This window comes from Sus scrofa, chromosome 13, assembly GCF_054392235.1.
Source record: "Sus scrofa isolate SSC_HxYL_T2T_F1_AM1 chromosome 13, Sscrofa_HxYL_maternal_Yorkshire_Landrace_v2.0, whole genome shotgun sequence".
Lineage (NCBI taxonomy): Eukaryota > Metazoa > Chordata > Mammalia > Artiodactyla > Suidae > Sus > Sus scrofa.
The window spans coordinates 17,615,564-17,637,020 of NC_139395.1; the positions used below are offsets into that span (position 1 = coordinate 17,615,564).

General features: G+C 45.6%; 1 protein-coding gene across 32 annotated transcripts in view; it reads left to right on the plus strand.

Moving 5' to 3' along the window:
• The window catches only part of BTD (biotinidase), a 61,918-nt gene that overhangs the window by 20,521 nt on the left and 19,940 nt on the right, over window positions 1-21,457 (plus strand). For 4 of the 32 annotated variants that reach the window (XM_013981378.3, XM_084991792.1, XM_005669278.4 and 1 more), the window contains 2 exons: window positions 14,320-14,557; window positions 19,757-19,809. The exons of 12 other annotated variants lie outside the window; for them this stretch is intronic. Coding sequence is in view for 1 of the 20 variants with exons in the window: in XM_021071340.2 (XP_020926999.2) it covers window positions 622-665 (44 nt within the window). In the remaining 19 variants the exon portion in view is untranslated. Of the gene's footprint in view, window positions 1-621; window positions 666-14,319; window positions 14,558-19,756; window positions 19,810-21,457 lie in introns of those variants that run through there. 16 more of the 32 variants (XM_084991800.1, XM_021071340.2, XM_084991802.1 and 13 more) reach the window with 6 other exon arrangements.

The window sequence follows — 21,457 nt, forward strand, 5'->3', positions numbered from 1 at the left end:
CATTCCCTCCTGGCCTGTAGTGCTTCTGTAGAGAAATCAGCTGATAATCTTATGGGGGTTCCCTTGTAGGTAACATTCTGTTTTTCTCTTGCTGCCTTTAGGATCCTCTCTTTATCACTAACTTTTGCCATTTTTATTATGATGTGTCGGTGTGGGTCTATTTGGATTGAATTTGTTTGGGGCCCTCTGTGCTTTCTGTATCTTGAACCCAGTATCCTTTAGATTTGGGAAGTTTCCAGCGATAATTTCTTCAAATATATTTTCCATTCCCTTATCTTTTTCTACTCCTTCTGGAATTCCTATTATGCGTAGATTGGCCCGCCTTATATTATCCCATAGGTCTCTTATATTGCTTTCCAGTTTTTTGATTCGGTTTTCTGTCTGTTGACTGGATTGAGTGATTTCCATTATTCTATCTTCCATATCACTGATTCGTTCTTCTGCATTATTCATTCTGGTTTTTACTGCCCTTAGTTCAGTTTGTATCTCTGCAAATGAATGTTCTAGTTTTTCTTGGCTCCTCCTTATATTTTCTAGTTCCTTTCTGAGGGTATCTGCATTACTGTTCATATCTTGTCTTAATTCCTTCAGTATTTTCACTATTTCTCTTTTGAACTCCAGGTCTGTCTGACTGCAGAGATCTGTTTCATTGCTGACTGTTTTAGGTGAGTTCCCCTGTTGGTTTGACTGGGGGTGGTTTCTCAGCTTCTTCATCTTGCTTGTTGTTTTCTTTCTCCTGAGGGAGTTGTACTCTCCGTGATCAGACAATGTTTGCCTTGTCTCTGCCATGGAATATTTCCTGAGGGCTGGCGTTGTTGGTCAGTCTATTTTGAGGCAGTGTGGCTTTTCTGGAGTGTTGATGGGGCTAACAGGGTTTCTTTGAAGCAAAGGAGGACTTCCTGAGGGCAGACAGGACTGGGAGGTCCACACCACGATGGTAGCAGATTTCACTCGGTCAGGCAGAGCTTGCTCTGGTGTTTTTAGGCTGTGGGGTTCTTGCAGGGAGTTGGCGGTGTTGGGCAGCTGTTCCTCAGGAGTGCAGCTCCCCTGGGGGCTGGAGCAGCTATCTGGGTCACTGAGAACCTAAGAGGCTCTTCCCTAGGGCAGCCCAATTCAGAAGGACGGCCTGAGAATGTAGGCAGATCTTTTCACAGTCTGGCCAAGCTTGTTGCAGCTTTTCTGGGCTGCAGGGGCTCCTCCAGGGGGCTGGTGGTGCTGAGCAGCTATTCCGCGGGAGTGGGGCACCCCCTGAGGGCTTGGGTGGCTAGCAGGGCCGCTGAAAACCCAAGAGGCTCCTCCCCAGGGCAGCCCAACTTAGAAAGACCGTCTGAGATCTTTTCCCGGCTCGGCCAGGCTTGTTGCAGCTTTTCTGGGCTGCAGGGGGTCCTGCCTGGAGCTGGCAGTCCTATGCAGCTGGTCCACTAGGGCTCGGCACCCCCTGGGGGCTTGGGCGTGTGGCAGGGCCACTGAAAACCCAAGAGGCTCCTCCCCAGGGCAGCCTGACTCAGAAAAACTGTCCGAGAATTAGGCAGGTCTTTTCACGGACTGGCTAGGCTTGTTCTCGCTTTTCTGGGCTGCAGGCCTTTTCTCGGGGGCTGGTGGTGTTTGGTGCTGCTCTGCGGAAGTGTAGCCCCTCCAAAGGGCAGGCAGGCCTGTGCAGGGACAGCCCCTGTGGTGGTAGGCTTCAGGCAATTGTTGAGGCCAGCCCTTCCGGATGGTAGGCAGCCCCAGGTCCAGCGAGAGCATAAGGGGTGGTGGGGGTGGGGGGAAGGGGATGCACTTGGAAGCACAGCTTTCTGCTAGCTAGCGGGCCTGTAAGCTTGCTGTGGCATGGGGAGTATTCTATGGGGACCCACCCCTTCTTCTCTCCCCTCCCCAGCACGGGTGCAGACCAGGCTCTTCTCCCAGGTTCCCTCTGATGCGGTTTTCCACTTCCCTGCCGCTAGAGTATTGCTCCCTTCCCCTCTGACAGCTTTGCTTTCCAGTCTCCCAGGCAGTCTCTGCTTCGTCAAACTTGACAGACCGGTTTCTAGACCTCCAAGCAGTCTCCGCTCCACCCCACCCCCCCAGCCCTTTCCCCGGGACTAACCTCTGAAGCCGAGGTCTCGGTGCCCAGCCCCCACCCAGGTGTCTCAATTTTTGGTGACTGTGCCCGTAGTTCAGATGGTCTTTTCGGTTCTTGATCAGCTTTTCCGTACTCCAACTTACTGCTACACTCTTCTCTGCATCTGGAGATTCCTCTGGTTTGTTTGATCTTTCCCCCGGTAGGAGACTTTCCAGGGTGCGGGATCCCTTTCTCCTCCGCAGTTCCCTTTCGGGAGCGCCCGTCCCGCTCGGATTCACCTTCTCTCACTCTCCTCTTTTCTCTTGTTTTGCCTAGTAATGTCACGAACTTCTTACCGTTATTGGAGTTTAGGTTCTTCTGCCAGTGATTGGTTGCTGTTCTGTGCAAGTCTTTTATTCTGTAGATGTGCTTTTTTTGTTGTGTTTCTGGGAGAGGGCAAGCGTGTCCCCCTACTCCTCTGCCATCTTGTCTCCCCCACCTTTCTCTTTCTGACTTCACTTGGTATGATAATCTTTAGGTAATCCATGTTGTTACAAATGACATTATTTCATTCTTTTTTACCACTGAGTGGTGTTCCATTATACATATGTGTGTGTGTGTCAAATATATATATATATATATATATATATATATATATATATATATACCACATCTGCTTTATCCAGTTCTCTGTTGATGTCTTAGATTGTTTCCATGTCTTGCTATTGCAAATAGTGCAGCTATGAACATTGGAATGCATGTATCTTTTCAAATTATAGTTTTGTCCAGATATATGCCCAGGAGTGGATTGCTGGATCTTATGGCAACTCTATTTTTAGTTTTTTGAGAAACCTCTGTACTATTTTCCGTAGTGGCCGCACCAGCTTATCTTCCCCACCAACAGTGTAGGAGGGTTCCCTTTTCTCCGGGCCCTCTCCAGCATTTGCTATTTGTAGAGTTTTTAATGATGGCCATTCTGACAGGTGTGTGGGTACCTCATTGTAGTTTTGATTTGCGTTTCTCTAATAATTAGCAGTGTTCAGGATCTTTTCGTGTGCCTATTGGCAACCTGTATGTCTTTTTTTGAGAAATATCTATTTAGGTCTTCTGCCCATTTTTCGATTGGGTTGTTTGGGTTTTTTGTTACTGAGCTGTATGAGCTGTTTGCATATTTTGGAAATTAAACCCTTGTCAGTGGCATCATTTGCAAATATTTTCTCCCCGTATGTAGGCTGTCTTCATTTTCTTTATGGTTTCATTTGCTGTGCAAATGTTTATAAATTTGATTATGTTCCATTTGTTTATTTTTGCTTTTATTTCCATTGCCTTCTGAGACTGACCTAGAAAAAGCATTGGTACAGTTTATGCCAGAGAATGCTTTGCCTGTGTTCTCTTCTAGGAGTTTTATGGTGTCATGTTTTGCATTTAAGTCCTTAAACCATTTTGAATTTATTTTTGTGTATGATGTGAGGGGGTGTTCTAACTTCATTGATTTACATGAGGCTGTCTGGCTTTCCCAGCACTGCTTGCTGAATGGACTGTCTTTTCTCCATTGTGTATTCCTGCCTCCTTTGTTGAAGATTAATTGACCATAGGTGCATGATTTTATTTCTGGGCACAGAGCAGAAGTTTTCCATTTTAATAAAGTCCAGCTTGCCAGTTATTATCCAAAGGCATGGATTGTGCCTTTGGTGTTGTATCAAAGAAGTCATCACTATTCCCAGTGTCATATAGGTTTTTTCCTATGTTGTCTTCTAGGAGTTTTATAGGTTTACACCTTACATTTAGGTCTGTGATGTATTTTGAGTTAATTTTTGTGAAGGGTGTTTGTGATGAGTTTTATAATAACAAATATATATTTAGTCTTCATCCCCATTTCTAGCACAGAGCTCCTAAAATCCTTGGAACTTCCTTAGTGATAAAGGCAATAAATGAGTCAATATTCATAACAAGCTCCCTTCAACCAAGCCTGTGGTTATGTGAATGAGATAACTTTCTGAAAACTCCTAAAGAGGGAGTTTGTTTGCTAGGGGAATCAACTGTGTGAGTAAAGTTTTGTAATTTGGCCACCTCACTCCCACCCTTGACCTCCTGGGAGGGGACAGGGGCTGGAGTTTGAGTTCAGTCACCAGTGGCCAGTGATTTAATCAATAATGCCCAAAAGACGAGGTTCAGAGGTTCAGAGAGCTTCTGGGCTGGTGAATACGTTGAGATGCAGAGGGCTTCTCTTCCCATATACCTCTCCATCTGCTGTCTTTTATCATATCTTTTAAATAAGTAACTGGTAATGGAAGTAAGTGTTTCTCTGAGTTCTGTGAGTTGCTCTAGCACATTAATCAAACAGGAGGAGAGGGTTGTGGGAATCTCCAGTTTAAAGCCAGTCAGTCAGAAGCAATAGCTAGCACCCTGGATTTGCCATTGTCAGTCAAACTGGGGAGGACTGAGCCCTGAAGGTGTAGGCTCGATCTGTACTAGCTTCAAGTAGGTAGTGTCAGAACAGAGTTAATGGTTTGGTGCTGTTGGACAAAACACACAGAGGGTAAGGTCTGTGTTTAGACTGATTTTCTTGCATGTGGATGTTTGTTTACTTGTTCCAGCACTATTTGTTGAAAAGACTGCCTTTGCTCCTCTGTCAGAGATCAGGTGACTATATTTATGTGGGTCTATTTCTGTGCTATTTTGTTTTTTCACTGATGTATTTGCCTGTTCTTTCTATTTTGTTTTTTCACTGATGTATTTGTCTGTTCTTTTGCCAATACCACACTGACTTGATTACTGTAGTTCTATAGCAAGTCTTGAAGTCAGATAGTGTTAGTTCTCAGAATTTGTTCTTCAATGTTGTATTGGTGATTTGGGGTCTTTTGGCCTTTCCATATAAACTTCCAAGTCACTGTAGATATCTACCACAGAACTTGCTGGGATTTTAATTGAATTTATATTCAATCTGTACATCAAGTAGAGAAGAACTGACGTCTTAACAATGTTGAGTTTCCTCTCCACGAATTTGGAATATCACTCTAGGAGGCGGAGCAGGATGGCAGAGGAGTAAGAGGTCATGCTCACCTTCTCCCACAAACACATCAAACAAAACAAAACAAAAACAAAACAAAAACCACATCTACATGCAAAACTGCTAGTATAGAACATCAACTGAATGCTGGCAGAAAAACTTAAACCTCCAAAAAGGGCAAGAAACTCTTGACATAACTGGGTAGAACAAAAGAAAAAAAGAGAGAAAAGGAATCAGGACGGGACTAGCATTCCTGATAGGGAGCTGTGAAGGAGAAAGAGAACCCACACCCTGGGAAGCCACCTAACTGACGGAAAGGTCAGCCGAGTTGGCGGGACCTCAAAGTCACTGGGAAAAGTGCAGCAGCTCGACTGAGGACAGCACAGCAGAGTGAGAGCCACACAGATCATCTGAACCACCGGCCTGGACACCACTGCCTGAGACGCTTGGGCCGGGGCTGGGCGCTGAGACTCAGGCTACGGAGATCAGCCCCGGGGAGAGAGAGGACTGGGGATGGCATGAGGGGCTAAGGAGCAGAACAACACCGGCTGAGGAGGGGAACGCCACGTTAGCGGGAACCGGGGAGAAGGTCCGGACCCACAGGAGAGGCAGGGCACCATTGTTGGGGAGGGTGAAAGGAGGAGGGGCGGACCACCATAGGAAACGCCCTGCATTGGGGTGTGCGCATGCCCAGGGGCTTAGAGGGCAGGGCAGCTCTGCACAGGCTGAGGGTGACTAGAAGCCTCTTGCTTGTTTAGGAGAGATTGGGCGATTCTTGTGCAGGCTGCTGGTGGCCAGGCACCTCTTGTGTGGGCTAAGGGCATCAGGGGGCTAAGTGTGACGTGGTGCCTCTTGTATGATCTACAGGTGGCAGGGACAGACTGTAGCAGTCCTCTCAGAGGCCAGAGGGAGGCGTGGCTTGCCACCACTGGGGGCCTGTGAGTGGCTCCACCTGCAGCCCCAGTCACCTCAGGGGTTGTCAAAAAAAAAAGGGCACTGCAGCCAAGCACCATATGCTGTTGCTCTCACTCCCCTAGGAACACACCTGCCCTGCAGCTGCCACTGCCAAATGCTCTGGGCAGCGCCCAGACACATGGTCACTGTCCCTTCCCAAGACTCTACAACTAGGAGCATCTGGTGCAGCACCTTCTTCGTGGGCTAAGCAGGACAGGGTGCTTCTTGCATGGTCTGCAGGTGGCAGGGACAAACCGCCACAGTTATCTCTGATTCCAGGGGTGGGCGTGGCCCACTACCACTGGGGATACCTGAACAAAAATCACTTGCAGCCCCCGTTCACCAAAAGGGCACCACAGAGGAGGGCATTGTGACCAAATACCACCTGTTGGTGCCAGACATTCTGGGCGGTACCCACATGCCTGATCTCTGTCACTTCCCAGGATCCTGCAACTAGGAGCAGCCTGTATAGCACCTCCTGTGTGGGCTAAGTGAGACAGGTTGCTTCATGGAAGCACCTCTTATGTGGGCTAAGTAAGACGGTTTGCTTCATGCGTGAACTACAGGTGGCAGGGGTAAACTACCACAGTTATCACTGACTCTAGAGATGGTCAGGGCCCACTCCCATGGCCCCTGAACAGGCACCACCTGAGGTTCCAATCACCTCAGAGGAGGGCATTGCACTCAAACACAAGCTGTTGTTGCTCTCACTCCCCTGGGAACTGCTGCTGCTGCTGCTACTGCCACTGCCAAATGCTCTGGTCACCTTGAAGATCTGCCTAGAGCTTATGACCACTTCCCAGGGCACTGCAACTAGGAGCAGCCTGTGCCACTTTCCTGCAGGTCCTTGCTGCTGTTGAGAGCCCAGCAACCAGGCACTGACTGCTGGCCCTACCTATTGCTTCCTTCTCCCTGAAAACACACTGAGCATCCTGGGAGTAACAGCCTGCTCACACTGAAGAAAGAGACAGCAAATATTCACATTCCCACCCCCAAAATAAATAATAACCCCCCCAAAATACAAAGGGGTATTATTGTATAGAAGTAGCTTTTTAAGAGTATAGTTTGGCTTCCCCGAACTCACAGAAAAAGAAAAACACAAGCAAGATGAAGAAGCTCAGAAACCATTCCCAGTTAAAGGAGTAAGAGAATTCACCTAAAGCAGTCAACAATGAAACAGACCCCTGCAGTCTGACAGACATCGAATTCAAAAGGGAGATAGTGAAAATACTGAAGAAATTAAGAGAGGATATGAACAGTAATGGAATATTTCTCCATTTATTTAATCCTTTTTTTTCATTAATAAGAGTTTTGTTGTTTCTCATATATATCTTGTACATAATTTATACCTAAGTATTTCATTTTGGGGGTGCTAATGTAAATGGTATTGTGTTCTTCATTTTTATTTATTTATTTATTTATTTATTTTTGCTTTTTAGGGTCGCACTCACAACATATAGGGGGTTCCCAGGCTAGGAGTCTAATCTGAGCTACAACTGCTGGCCTACACCACAGCCACAGCAATGCAGAATCCTTAACCCATTGAGCAAGGCCAGGGATTGAACCCACGTCCTCATGGATCCTAGTTGGGTTTATTACCACTGACCCATGACAGGAACTCTGGTATTGTGTTTTTCTATTTTTTATTTTATTTTTTTAATTATTTATTTATTTATTTTTTGCTATTTCTTGGGCCGCTCCCGCGGCATATGGAGGTTCCCAGGCTAGGGGTTGAATCGGAGCTGCAGCTGCGGGCCTACGCCAGAGCCACAGCAACGCTGGATCCAAGCCACGTCGGCAACCTACACCACAGCTCACAGCAACGCCGGATCATTAACCCACTGAGCAAGGGCAGGGACCGAACCTGCAACCTCATGGTTCCTAGTTGGATTCATTAACCACTGTGCCACGACGGGAACTCCTGGTACTGTGTTTTTAATTTCAAATTCCATTTGTTAATTGCTGGTATATAGGAAAGTAATTGATCTTTGTATATTAACCTTTTATCCTGCAACTTTGTTATAATCACTTATTAGTTCCAGGAGAGTTTTAAAAAAAATTTTTTTGTCCATTCTTTCAGATTTTTCACATAGGTAATCATGTCATTTTCAAAAAAAAAACTTTATATCTTCTTTCTCAATCTCTGTACCTTATATTTCCTTTCTCTTATTGCATTAGCTACAGCTTCTAGTACAGTATTGAAAAGGAGTGGGCAGAGGGGGCATCCTTGTTTTATACCTGGTCTTACAGGTCTCTCCAGTAAGTATGTTAACTGTGGGGTTTTTCTGTAGATGTTCTTGGTCACCTTGGGGAAGTTTGCCCCTCTACTTCTAGTTTACTGAGAGTTTTTATCATAAAGTGTTTTTGTTGTTGTTGTTGCTTTTTTTAAGGGCCACACTTGCAGCATATGGAAGTTCCCAGGCTAGGGGTCAAATTGGAGCTGCAGTTGCCAGCCTTCACCACAGCCACAGCAGTGCCAGATTCAAGCCGTGTCTGCAATCTACACCACAGCTCATGGCAATGCCGGATCCGTAACCCACTGAGTGAGGCCAGGGATTGAACCCGCATCTTCACAGATAGTAGTTGGATTCGTTTCTGCTGAGCCACAATGGGAATTCCCAGGAGTGTTGGATTTTATCACCTATTTTGTCCATATCGGTTTTTTCTTTTTCAGTCCATTGATATTGATAGGGATTGAATAGGATAGTTACACGGGTAGTTGTAGGAGTCCCAGTAAGGCGTCGATAGAGGGGGAAACCTAGGGAACTTTGGGAGGTGACTGTAAGTTAATAATTGCTCAAGAAAGCCATCACACAAAAGACCCAGAATACCTAAAGCCGTCCTGAGAAAGAAAAATGGAGCTGGAGGAATCAGGCTCCCTGACTTCAGACTATGCTACAAGGCTCCAGTCATCAAAACCATATGACACTGGCACAAAGACAGAAATATAGATCAGTGGAACAGGATAGAAAGCCCAGAATTAAACCCATGCACCTACAGTCAACTCATCTATGACAAAGGAGGCAAGAATATACAATGGAGAAAAAATAGCCCCTTCAATAAGTGGTGCTGGGAAAACTGGACAGCCACATGGAAATGAAATTAGAACACTTCTTAACACCATACACAAAAATAAACTCAAAATGGATTAAAGACCTAAATATAAGACCAGATGCTACAAAACTCTTAGAGGAAAACATAGGACAAACACCCTCCTACATAAACCACAGCAACATCTCCCAAGATCCACCTCCTAGAGTAATGACAATAAAAACAAAAATAAACAAATGGGACTTAATTAAAATTAAAAGTTTCTGCATAGCGAAAGGAAACCCTAAACAAAACAAAAAGACAACCCACAGAATGGGAGAAGATATTTGCAAATGAGTGGACGGACAAGGGATTAACGTCCAGAATCTATAAACACCTTCTGCAGCTCAATACCAAAAATACAAACAACCCCATCAAAAAATGGGCAGAAGATCTAAACAGACAATTCTCCAAAGAAGACATACAGATGGCCAAAAAACACATGAACAGCTGTGCAACATCATTCATCATTAGAGAAATGCAAATCAAAACCACTATGAGGTACTACCTTACTGGGCCAGAATGGCCATCATCAAAAAGTCTACAAACAATAAGCACTGGAGAGAGTGTGGAGAAAAGGAACTCTATTACACTGTTGGTGGGATTGTAAATTGGTGCAACCACTATGGAAAACAGTATGGAGCTTCCTCAGAAAACTAAAAATAGAACTGCCATTGGATCCAGCAATCCCACTCCTGGGCATCTATCCAGAGAAAACCATGACTCGAAAAGTTATGTGTACTCCAGTGTTCATTGCAGCACTGTATACAAATAGCCAAGACATGGAAACAACCTAAATGCCCACTGACAGAGAAGTGGATAAAGAAGTTGTGGTACATACACACAATGGAATATTACTCAGCCATTAAAAGGAAAGAAATAACAGCATTTGTGGCAACATGGATGGACCTAGAAATTATCATGCTAAGTGAAGTGAGCCAGACATTGAGACACATCAAATGCTATCACTTACATGTGGAATTTGAAAAAAGGACACAGGAGTTCCCATCATGGCTCAGTGGTTAACAAATCTGACTAGGAACCATGAGGTTGTGGGTTTGATCCCTGGCCTTGCTCAGTGGGTTAAGGATCTGGTGTTGCCATGAGCTGTGGTGTGTAGGTCGCAGACGCAGCTCGGATCCTGCGTTGCTGTGGCTCTGGTGTAGGCTGGCGGCTACAGCTCCAATTAGAACCCTAGCCTGGGAACCTCCACATGCCGCAGGTGTGGCCGTAAAAGGACAAAAGACAAAAATAAATAAATAAATATATAAATAAAAAATTTAAAAAGGACACAATGAAATCCTTTGCAGAACAGATACTGACTCACAGACTTTGAGAAACTTAGGGTTTCCAAATGAGACAGGTTGGGGGGTTTGGGATGGAAATGCTATACAATTTAGTTGTGATGATCATTATACAACTATAAATGTAACTGATTAATTAAAAAGTACTATTTAAAAAGCCATCAGAAGGAGGCAGGCTTGCTTAACTAGTGGAGGCACAAGATATGCCTCAGGTCATTGGGTGGGGGCGGGGGTGAGGCCTGCATTCAGGTTCAGACCAAGGGGAGGAGTTGAAGCACCACCTTCTGCTGATTTGATTAAGCACCGTGAAGGTCCTAGTTTGACCTTGTAGGGTGCAATATACTCTCTTACTGGATTTCAAGGAGGATTTTTGAAGATAGAGGAAGAAGTGGTCTTTTCCTGCCCCCACTCCCCTTGGATGATAAAAGTGTAGCCTACCTAATTCTCAGTACAGAGCCTCCTTGCCTGCCGGCTTGCATCTCTTACAAATGTCCTATCTTAATAAATCTTTTTCTTGCCTATCACTGTCTCTTGCTGAATTCCTTCTGTGCCGAGGCACAAAAAACCTGAACCTCGGTAAGTCCAGATGCAAGATGGACTTAAATTAGAATAATTTAAAAACTGTGGGTTCAAGTCCCCATCTGAGTTTAGGCCAGTTTCAAGTCCTGGCACTAGATTCAAGTCATAAGTGTTGTCAGTTTCGGAATGACAGATTACATGAGTTGATTTTCAAATGTTGAACCAGCCTTGCATGCCTGACTTGCATGCTCTCACTTGGTCGTGGTGTAGAATCCTTGTTATAAATTATTAGGTTTGATTTGCTAGTATTTTGTTGAAGATTTTCACATCTATGTTCATGATAGATATTCGTCTGTGGTTTTATTTTCTTGTACTGTCTTTGTCTAGTTTTGATACTAGGGTAATCGTGGCTTTGTAAAATGAGTTAGGAAGTACAGTGAACTCTTAACATGAGTTTAAACTGTGTAGGTCTACTTATACATTTTTTTCCTTTTCTTTTAAAAAAATTATTAAAGTATAGTTGATTTACAATTTTTCTTCAAGTTCTGTTGTACAGCAAAGTGACCGAATTACACACATTTCTTTATGCTGTACAGTTGGGCCCCATTGCCCATCCATCCCAGGTATAACAGTTTGCATCCCCCAAAACCACCAAAATGCCCTTCCCTCCCACTCCCTCTCCTTTTCCTCCTGGGAACCCCAAGTCTGCTCTTCTTGGCCATGAGCTGTTTCTGTTTTGTTTTTGTTAAGATGGGATCATCTGTTCCATATTTTAGATTCCACAAATAAGTGATATCAGATGGTATTTGACTTCTCACATTCTTTTCCAGTTTTTGTTTACATACATACATACATACATACATGGGCGGAGGTTTTTTGGGGGGGGTGATGGGGGTTGGCTGCTGGATGCAGCGACTTGATGTGGGCTCTCAGTTCCCAAACCAGGGATTGAACCTAGGCCTCAGTGAAAGCACTAAATCCTAACCACTAGACCACCAGAGAACTCTGGAATATATGTTTAACTTAGCTATTATCATTGTAAATGCAGAAAAGTTTTCACTATATGTTTGTTTAGCATAACTATCTTTAAAATTTTTGCTTAATATTCCCCCTGGTTTGTATACATTTTCCTAGCTTCATATTGGATATTATTCGTTTGCAGCTTTCATCTATTGGGACATATTCTTCAATTTTAGCTAGTGTCCACTTATCAAACACTAAGCACTTTAAATTGGATATTTTCATGTCCTGCTTGTAGATGAAGTTGAAGCTTAGTTGTGATAAATAATTTTTCCAAGGTTATATAAGGAGTAATTAGCAGAGCCAGGATTTCAAATCAGGTATTTTATTTTATTTTTGGCCATGCTCACAGCATGTGGAAGTTCCCAGGCCAGGGATTGAACCTGAGCCAAAGCAGAGACAGTGCTGAATCCTTAAATGCTAGGCCACCAGGGAATGTCAAGTCTGATATTTTAACACTCAAAGGTCCACACCTAGGAGTTCCCGTTGTGGCTCAGTGGTAATGAACCCAACTAGTATCCATGAGGACGTGGGTTTGATCCCTGGCTTCTCTCAGTGGGTTAAAGATCCAGCACTGCCATGAGCTGTGGTGTAGGTCACAGATGCGGCTCAGATCTGGCACTGCTGTGGCTGTGGTGTAGGCCAGCAGCTACAGCTCAGATTGGACCCCTGTCCAGAGATGGAACCCACATCCTCATAGATCCCAGCTGGGTTCCTTAACTGCTGAGCCATTAAGGGAACTGTCATTCTTGACGGTGTGCCGCCCTCTCACGGTGCTGTGGGTCGTCTGCACCTCCCACCATGTTCGTGAGCATCCTCCACCAGAGCGCAACACGGACAGAAGCTGGACCTGTTTGCTCGCTTGTTACATTTTCTCTCTTGCTGAACTTGACTCTGCTTGTCCCTGGTGTATACTTCCTGTACCCTCCGTAGGAGAAGGGGCCTTTGGCATGTTTTTCCTAGTGCTCTGTTCTACTTCACTCTAGCCTTTTTCGTTGTCTCTTTTACTCTTCCTACTGTCATCCATTCAGTGTTTCCAGAGCATCCTGTTAGGGAGTGACTTGGGAACCACGGTTCCTTGGCTTTATTGCCCATTCCGTTGTTCTCCACTGTCTGCATGCAGGGTGTCCTGCAGGTCTGTGATCTGGGTGTTTCAGTCCTGAGCCGCTGGCAGAGAAGAGCACAGGTGTGATGGGACTTGACACAGTGGTATCCGGCCCACCAGACCCTTAGGGGTGTTGTATCCACCATATGCTTAATGTTCACGAGAACCTTTACGTTGCCCCCGTTTCTGAGCACGTGGTTCTAGGGCATCTTATGTCTCAAGTGCTGGTTGTGTTTCGTCACGTCCAGCCTCCAGGTCCTCGTTCCCTACAAGGTGGTTCTTCAGATGACTCTAATTGAAGGTGGTCCAACAAGGAAACGCAGGAGAAATTTCCCGAGGGCTTTGATAGACAGTTCTTTGCTGACTCCCACTGAGGCTTATTTCAGAGACATTGATGATAGTCCTGGAGGATGAGAAGGTGAAACCCAGGCAGAAGTCAAAGACGTTCCAGAAGAGCAGGGCAACCACCAGTGCCTGCACCGCCCTTCTGTCCCGAGACTGATGGACAGTAAGGAAGCCTCTCTCTTTTTTTCCCTGCCCCCCATGGTGCAGGTCTCTGAGCCACAGTTTAAGACTTCCTCAGCAATTCATTTTGGCCCTTGAAGATTTCAGATAAACTTTTGAGAAGAAATCTGATACACTTTTGCAGAATATAATTGGAAGGCTTTTTCAGATTACCTATTTATAAATGTATAATTATATTATAAATAATTACATTATTTTCAAATTAAAACCTTTTTTGTCTTTTTTTTTTTTTTTAGGGCCACACCCACTGCATATGGAAGTTCCCAGGCTAGGGGTTGAATTGGAGCTGCAGCTGCTGTCCTACACCACACCACAGCAATGTAGTACCAAGTAGCGTCTGTGACCTACACCACAGCTCACGGCAACGCCAGATCCTTAACCCACTGAGTGAGGCCAGGGATCCAACCTGCATCCTCATGGATGCTAGTTGGGTTCGTTATCACTGCATTACCACAGGAACTCCAAAACATTTTTTTGTTTGTTTGTTTGTTTTGGCCATGGTGGGCAGCAGCTTGATATGGGATCTCAGTTCCTAGCCAGGTCTTGAACTTGAGCTGCAGCGGTGAAAGCATGGAGCTGTAACCACTGGACCGCTAAAGAACTCCCCTAAATTAAAACATATTAATTAAAAATGTATTTAAATTTTAAACATTATTTATTTTCCCATATTTATTCATCTCGTGTCATTGCCTAATGGAATATCTATTTTGTATCCATTTTATTTTTAAAATGAGAACTTTTATTTCAGAAAATGAAAACCAGTAACGACGTGGTTCCACAGTGATGCTCCTGTTGAGGCAAAGACGGGCACTGAATCTTCTTTTAACTGACCTGGATCGGATTCTTTTGGAGGAGGTTCCCCATTGCCCACCTCAAGTTTGAGTGTTTAAATACTTTGCTGCTCATTTTCACTAAATATAGTGGAAGCACTTTGAAATCTGCACACATTCTATCAGCCTTGTTCGACAGGCACCTGGGAAATAAAGGTAATGGTTCTGACACATGCCTTTATTTGATGTGAAGGAAAGATAGAGTCAGAATGTACCTGCCTGAATCCTCTAGCCCAGTGGTTCTCCAGGTGACCCCAGACCAGAAACATCAACACCGGCATCACCTGGGAACTTGTTCAAAATGCATGTTCTAGGGCCCCACCCCACACCTGCTGAATAAAAACTGGGTACGGGGGAGTCCAGAGAGCAGCAGCTCCAGCCCTGTAGGTGACTCTGTCACCCCCACTTTTGAGAGGCCCTGCTCTGCTCAGACCACCCAGAATCTTCCCTTGGGAGGCCTCTTTGAATTTTTGTTGGATTCTGCTGCAGCTGCATTGAAGATGCCGCTGTGGTCTTTGAAGGTCTGACTGATAAATTACCCTCATCTTCAGTGTGCTGGGAGGCTAGACCAGGAGCCAGGAGACCTGCTTTCCAGGCCTTTCTACCTGCTAACTAGTCCTAGAGGATTCTTTAACCATGAAAATGGAATTTTACTGTCTGCTTTCACTGCTTTATGTGACAGGAAGATGAAATAAAACAGTGGATGTTAAAGTGGTTTGAAAACAACATGTAACATAAAATGGAATGCAGCATCTGGAAGCTCTTGTTGTGGCTTGACAATTAGTGAACCCAACTAGCATGCATGAGGACGCAGGTTCAATCCCTGGCTTTGCTCAGTGGGTTAAGGATCTGGCGTTGCTGTGAGCTGTGGTGTAGGTTGCAGACACAACTCAGATCCCACCTTGCTGTTGCTCTGGCGAATGCTGGCGGCTTTAGCTCTAATTGGACCCCCTAGTCTGGGAACCACTATATGACACGAGTGCGGCCATAAAAAGACAAAAGCCAAAAAAAAAAAAAAGTCAGTGTGTCATCTGTATAAAAATTTGTCCCTATAGATCCTTCACCTGAGCCAGATTTCTTCATGCATGGTGCTCTCTGTCGATGTGGATGGGCGGCATCACTTTATACACCCAGTCACATCTATGTAAGAAATCACAACAAATTTAGAACCAATGAATCTAGACAATGCAGTAAGTCCTGGGTGCATGGTGAATAAAAAGTAGCTTTCATGAGATCCAATCTTGGAAAATCAAATGTTTCCTGGGTTTTTTCACTGTCAAAGAGATAGGGAAAGTGTTAGGAATGAAAGGGGGAAGAAAAGGAGGAAAAACATCCATTTTCTTAAGAATGACCAACTTTTGCAGCTCTTCAGAGCAAATCCCCACGTGGGTTCATGGTACTCAGATTGACCACAGGGTGGCAGTAGCGAGCCTGAAGGCTCAGTCTTGGGCTCTTTTTCTCTGCACAGCAAAGTGAAGAAAAGAGCCTTCCATTAAACACCTGGACGTTTCAGGGAGAGGTTTGGTCTTAAATATGAAGATAGTTCCCATTTGAGGAGAAGAAAGATGACTTATTTAAAGTTCAAGTGTCACGATTCTTTGATTGCTCGTGTGGTATTCTAAGTGAATTACTCCAGTCAACAAAAAATGGGCCCCAGTCAACAAAAAATGGGCCCCAGTCAAAGGCCTGGGCCCCAGTTACACTTGTTTTGTTTTATTTTTTCCACTTTTTAAAGTATAGCTGTCTTAGAGAATTGCACCCAGTTACACTTCTGTATATCACTCTCTTTTTTGGAAATAATAGCTGGAATGTTTTTAAAGGAGAAATCGCAAGGTACCATTTCAGCCCAGAGTTCCTAATAATTTACCCACTGCTCCACATGAATTCAGCCTTGTACCTTGGCATCACCCTCAGGTGCCACCTGACACGGCCTCCTGAGTCAAGGTGGAAGACGCCTTGCTTGGAGCTTTTTGAGCTCCAGCATTGTGGGGCTTTCCACTGTTCCAGGGCCAGTCATGGACAGACTCAACTTCTAGCCTCAGCAAGGGCAGAGGCAGAGAACAAGAAGCTCTCTGGGAAATCATGGTCTCTTTGGGGTTTCTTTAAATTCAGATTATGTACTTTTTTTTTTTTTTTTTTTTTTTTTTGGCTGTGGAAGTTCCCAGGCCAGGGATCAAAGCTTCGCCACAGCAATAACCCAAGCTGCTGCAATGACAATACTGGCTGCACCACAGGGGAACTCCCAGATTATGGAAATTAGATGGAGATGGGGTTATTTCTCCCCTTATATAAAAAGGAGTATGTATTAAATAAGGAAATCACAAAATTCATGAGTATAGGTTTAAAGCTATTTGGAACTTAGCCTCCTGTCAGAAACACATAGAGGCACACATGGTGCTCGCTCCTTATGACTTAGGCCCCTCAGATTTGTTCCACAGGATGTGACATTTCCTCTGCCCACTTTTCCTGCCTCTTTCCCAGTCATGGGACTCTTATTCTCCCTGACAAGTAAAGAGTGACAAGATCTTTTTTAAAAAAGATCAGTAGGTCTAAATATAAAATTTTAAATGTATATACCTGCCTCTGAAATTATCTTATTAAGGATACCTTCATAATAATCCTTTCATTTCATTGCAAAAGACACTATTGTAATAGCATGGCTAGGAAGGAAACACAGCTAATTATCAAGATGAATCATTTGGCAAGAAGGAGAAAGTTCCCTGTGTGTAAAAATATCTAGTGATTGACATGTTATCAAATTTCCACAAAGTGGATTTCCATGCCATTTAGACCTTGATTTCTTTTCCCCATAGATCACAAGAACCTTCCTGACCAGGATTCATGTCGGATAAATAACATGTTCCCTTATGAGTGAAAAGCAGAGGCTTCTGTAAGGCAGTTAAAAGACCAAGATGCTAGGAGTTCCCTGGTGACTCAGCAGGTTAAGGATAGGACTTGTCACTGCTGTGGCTCAGGCCATTGCTGTGGGGTGGTTTGATCCCTGGCCTGAGAACTTCCACGTGCCTCAGGCATGCCCCACCTCCTCCAAAAAAAGATCAGCAGTGCTCTCCCCACCCCACCGCTGATTTCAGCATCATTCCTGTCCGTTCCCTCACTCTGCAGGCCCTGGGGAGTCACTGGGTGATTCTGAGCAGGGGAGCGTCTGGATTGACTCAGGCTTTCACCAGATCTCAAAGGCTGCTCCAAAGAGATGGGACTGGAGGAGGGTGGGGCCGTTCTTTCCCTCTGACTTCGAATTTCTTCAGCCTTTCCTGGTCCCTGGGCTCCAGCGCACTGCTGTCCTTGCTGTTTCTTGAATCCCCGAAAGCTCTCACTTGGGCCTTTTGACCGAGCAGTCCTCTGCCCGGAACCCTCATCCCCCAGGTATCCAGGGCCTCCTCACAGATACCTGCACCCTCCCCCATCTCTATCTCTTCCTAGTACTTACTGCCATCTGACATACCAGGTACAGAACTTCCTGAGTTCATGATGGGGTTAATATCCCAACAAACCCACCGTACGTTGGAAATACCATAGTTCAAAATGCATTTACTACACCGAGGCTACCAAACATCCCAGTTCAGCCAGGCCCACCTTACATGGCCTCAGAACATTCCCATCAGCCTGAAGTGAGTGGGGCAGAACCCTCTAACACAAGGCCTGTTTTGCAACAAGGGTCGAGGAGTTCCCTGGTGGCTCAATGGGTTAAGGATCTAGTGTTGTCACTGCCGTGGCACAGGTTCGGTCTCTGGTCCAGGAACTTCCACATGCTTCAGGCACGCCAAAAAAAAAATCCCCTCTCCCCCCAAAACCCCACAAAGGGTTGACTATCTCATGGAATTTCTGGAGGTCTGTACTTAGAGGGGAAAAGAGGATGGGATGTGGGCCCAAATGGTGGTCAGTGTGTTGGTTGTTCACCCTTGTGTCTGGAGGCCATGGCTGCCCTGCCCAGCATCAGAGATGGGGTTGCACTGCACGTCGCTCACCCAAGAAAGGTCCATATACTAACTTCTGGGTACGGTTTCTACTGAATGCATGTGGCTTCTGAGCCATCATGAAGTCAAAGCGTCCTAAGCAGGGGGCTGTTTGTGTTTGACTGTGTCAGTCTCCCCATACATGGGGGAGGGGTCCGCTGGGAAGGGCTGGGTGCCTTCCCGGCTGGGTCCCTAACACCCACACCAGGTGGAGCCCTGGCACGTGTCACATGCATGTCCCAGTGAGCGCCTCCCAGCCCCCGTCTTGGTGGAGGGCATGAAGCAAAGTGTGGAAGCACACTGTCACCTCAGTGGGGCCTTCCTGGAGTTTAGCCTTGTGTCAGATGCCCTGTGGTGGAAGGATGTTCGTAGCCACGTTTTCCAGGCTGCACACACACCTCCAGCCACCATTCTGTTTATGGGCCAGGCCCTGGCCAGCGCTGCAGGTGGATCAGTTGCTGGATCCCCAAAACCCTCATGACTTCCGGGGCCATTATTCCTGGGGAGCCCCCCAACCCCCCTTGCACTTGGTCCCGAGCCGGCACCAGGCCACTTTCCAGCCTGCGCCCAGGCCCCTCTAAGCCCCTGGCCTTGCTCGGTCCTTCCTGCGGCTGCTGCGTGGTGCCACATAAAGAGGGAAGACCAGAGTTTGCAATTTGGTTAAAACGTCTGCGGTTTCACCACTCTTCAGCGAGGGCACACTCCTGTGCCTATTTTCATCATCATGACTCATCCTCTCCTCCCTTACCAGGCTGGCTTCTCTCTCACGTGAATACTGGCAAGAATCCGCATAGCCTTTTCTTCCTGACCTGCCTCTGTTCAGGCAGAAATGATGGCCCCTCACAGCTCTCCTACCAGGCTCCTTTTGTAAATAATCTAAACGTATTTTCTCAAAGTAGAAAGAAAGGTGCTATATTGCCGGTCCCACAATGTCCTTGTTTTGCTGGATTGCAAGTCCCTGAGATTTAAACAAACGTTCTCTGTCCCCAAATCGGTACCGTGCAGCTCTGAGCTGAAAAGGGAGGACAGTGTCAATGCCACTCCTGGCTCCAGGACCCCTGACCCCCCCCAACCGTGCCCTGGTTCGTGGGCTCCCTCCACCCCCACCCCCTCCATCCCTTAATGAGGCCACAGCCTTATGCTTTAGAAATACTGTGAATATGACTGAAGATAAAAGTCTCCCCCCTCACACCACCCCCATTATCATTATTCTGAAACCAGAGATGAAGTGGAAAACAGATTTTGAGACTTTAAAAATTATTCCTTGCTGTTCTTCAGCGGCAAAATTCAGATAAGAAAGCTTATCAATTCTACTTTTGTTTCTACTCAAAATCTCATGACTGCTCACTCAAAGGCCCCTTGTTTTCATCTTCAAACACAGTTCACAGTGTCCCGGATGGATGGCAGCCTGTCCTGGGCTCTGGTATTTGGATGGTACGTTTATTCCCTGGGGGAGGAAGTAACAGTTTGAGATGGGGCAGGGCTGGGGTGCCGGGGCACGCTGATCATGCTGAGAAGTCTGAGTTTGCCAGGATTCTGATGGAGCACTCCAGTTCCGTGGTCTGTTGCTGAAAATAATTATGGTTGCTTTTGTTCCTGGAACTTTTGAGAGAAAAAGCAATGTGCAGTGGCTTGGAGAGTCTAGTTTTCAAATGCAAACATGGGTTCTGAGTAGACTTGGCCAGGGTGTCATTTTCTCTTTAAAGAGAAAATGGTTCCTCAATTTGTCTCTGTTGTCTTGATGTTTGTTTGGATTCCCAGGGCGGCTAGTCAGCCTGGGCGCTTGGCCTCAGAGCAGGGGGCCTGACCGTGGCACACCACCTGGGAAGTCTGTGTGCCAGGGGAGGGGCTTCAGCCAGGAGGCCAGGCTGATTTTCAAGGCGGAACTGGACTCTTCACTCTAAAACACCTAGTACACAGAACTATTAGAAATTAAAATTCCTATTCTGGGGGGGTGGAAAAAGGCACACAGAAGTGTCACTGTCAGAGGTATGATTTGCTTCAAATCTTTTATGGTAGGAGCTGCAAAGCTGAGTTTACTTTCTAGAAGATTGCATTTGGTTACTGAAAAAGGATTTTTATTTTATTTTGCTTTTTAGTGCCAAAACCTGTGGCAGTTGGAAGTTCCCAGGATAGGAGTCAAATCCTAGCTATAGCTGCTGGGCTGTACCACAGCCATAGCAATGCCAGATCCTTAATCGACTGAGTGAGGGCAGAGATCGAACCCGCATCTTCATGGATACCCATCAGATTCTTAACCTGCTGAGCCACAACAGGATCCTGCAAGAGGATTTTATTTCCAAACTAGTATGCTTGTTTTTCCCAAGAGTCTTGGAGTCCAAGAGAGTCCAAGAGTCTTGGAGTGGGGAAAAGTCATGTTTTAATGGGAAGACTTCTTTTGACTGTCCATAAACTGGCATTTAAGTATAGGTCAGCAGTTTCTCTGCACCAGATTAAAGAATGTTGGAATAACCTGGTGGCTTAGTGGGTTAAGGACACAACGTTATCACTGCTGTGGTGCAGGTTCAGTCCCTGGCTGGGAAACTTCCACATGCCACGGGCATGCTCCCCCGACTCCCCAAAAAGAATGTCGTGCTGTGTAAAGGGAGGTTTGCCCTTTATATTCATTACTAACCAAAGGCTAGTGATCCATCAGGTTTTTGTGGCTAGGATAGCTGAGCTGTATTGTTATCACAGCTGTCATAGCTGTGGATTGTTTGTGCGTATGGAGGGCAGGTGGTGGGCTGTGGACTATGTCACCGAATTATGTAAAATAATGAGAATAGTTACTTTTGCCCAAATCCGAGGCGCACAGCTAGAAGAGTGACTGCCATCCTGCTGGGGAAGAACATTGTGGCAAACACCGGGTCTGTTTTGAAATGTTCTAAAACCAGACCATTAACACAGTGAGGCATTTTAAAAGCTAACTCGCTACGTGTTTGGAGAGAAACACATAGCCTCTTATTAGGAACATGAAACAAACCTTTGAGCATCACAGCGGGTGAGTTTAATTGCCGGGATTAATAAATCACAGCTGTGAAAGTTGAAATCTTGGCAGGACCCGTGACTCAGCTGTCTTCTC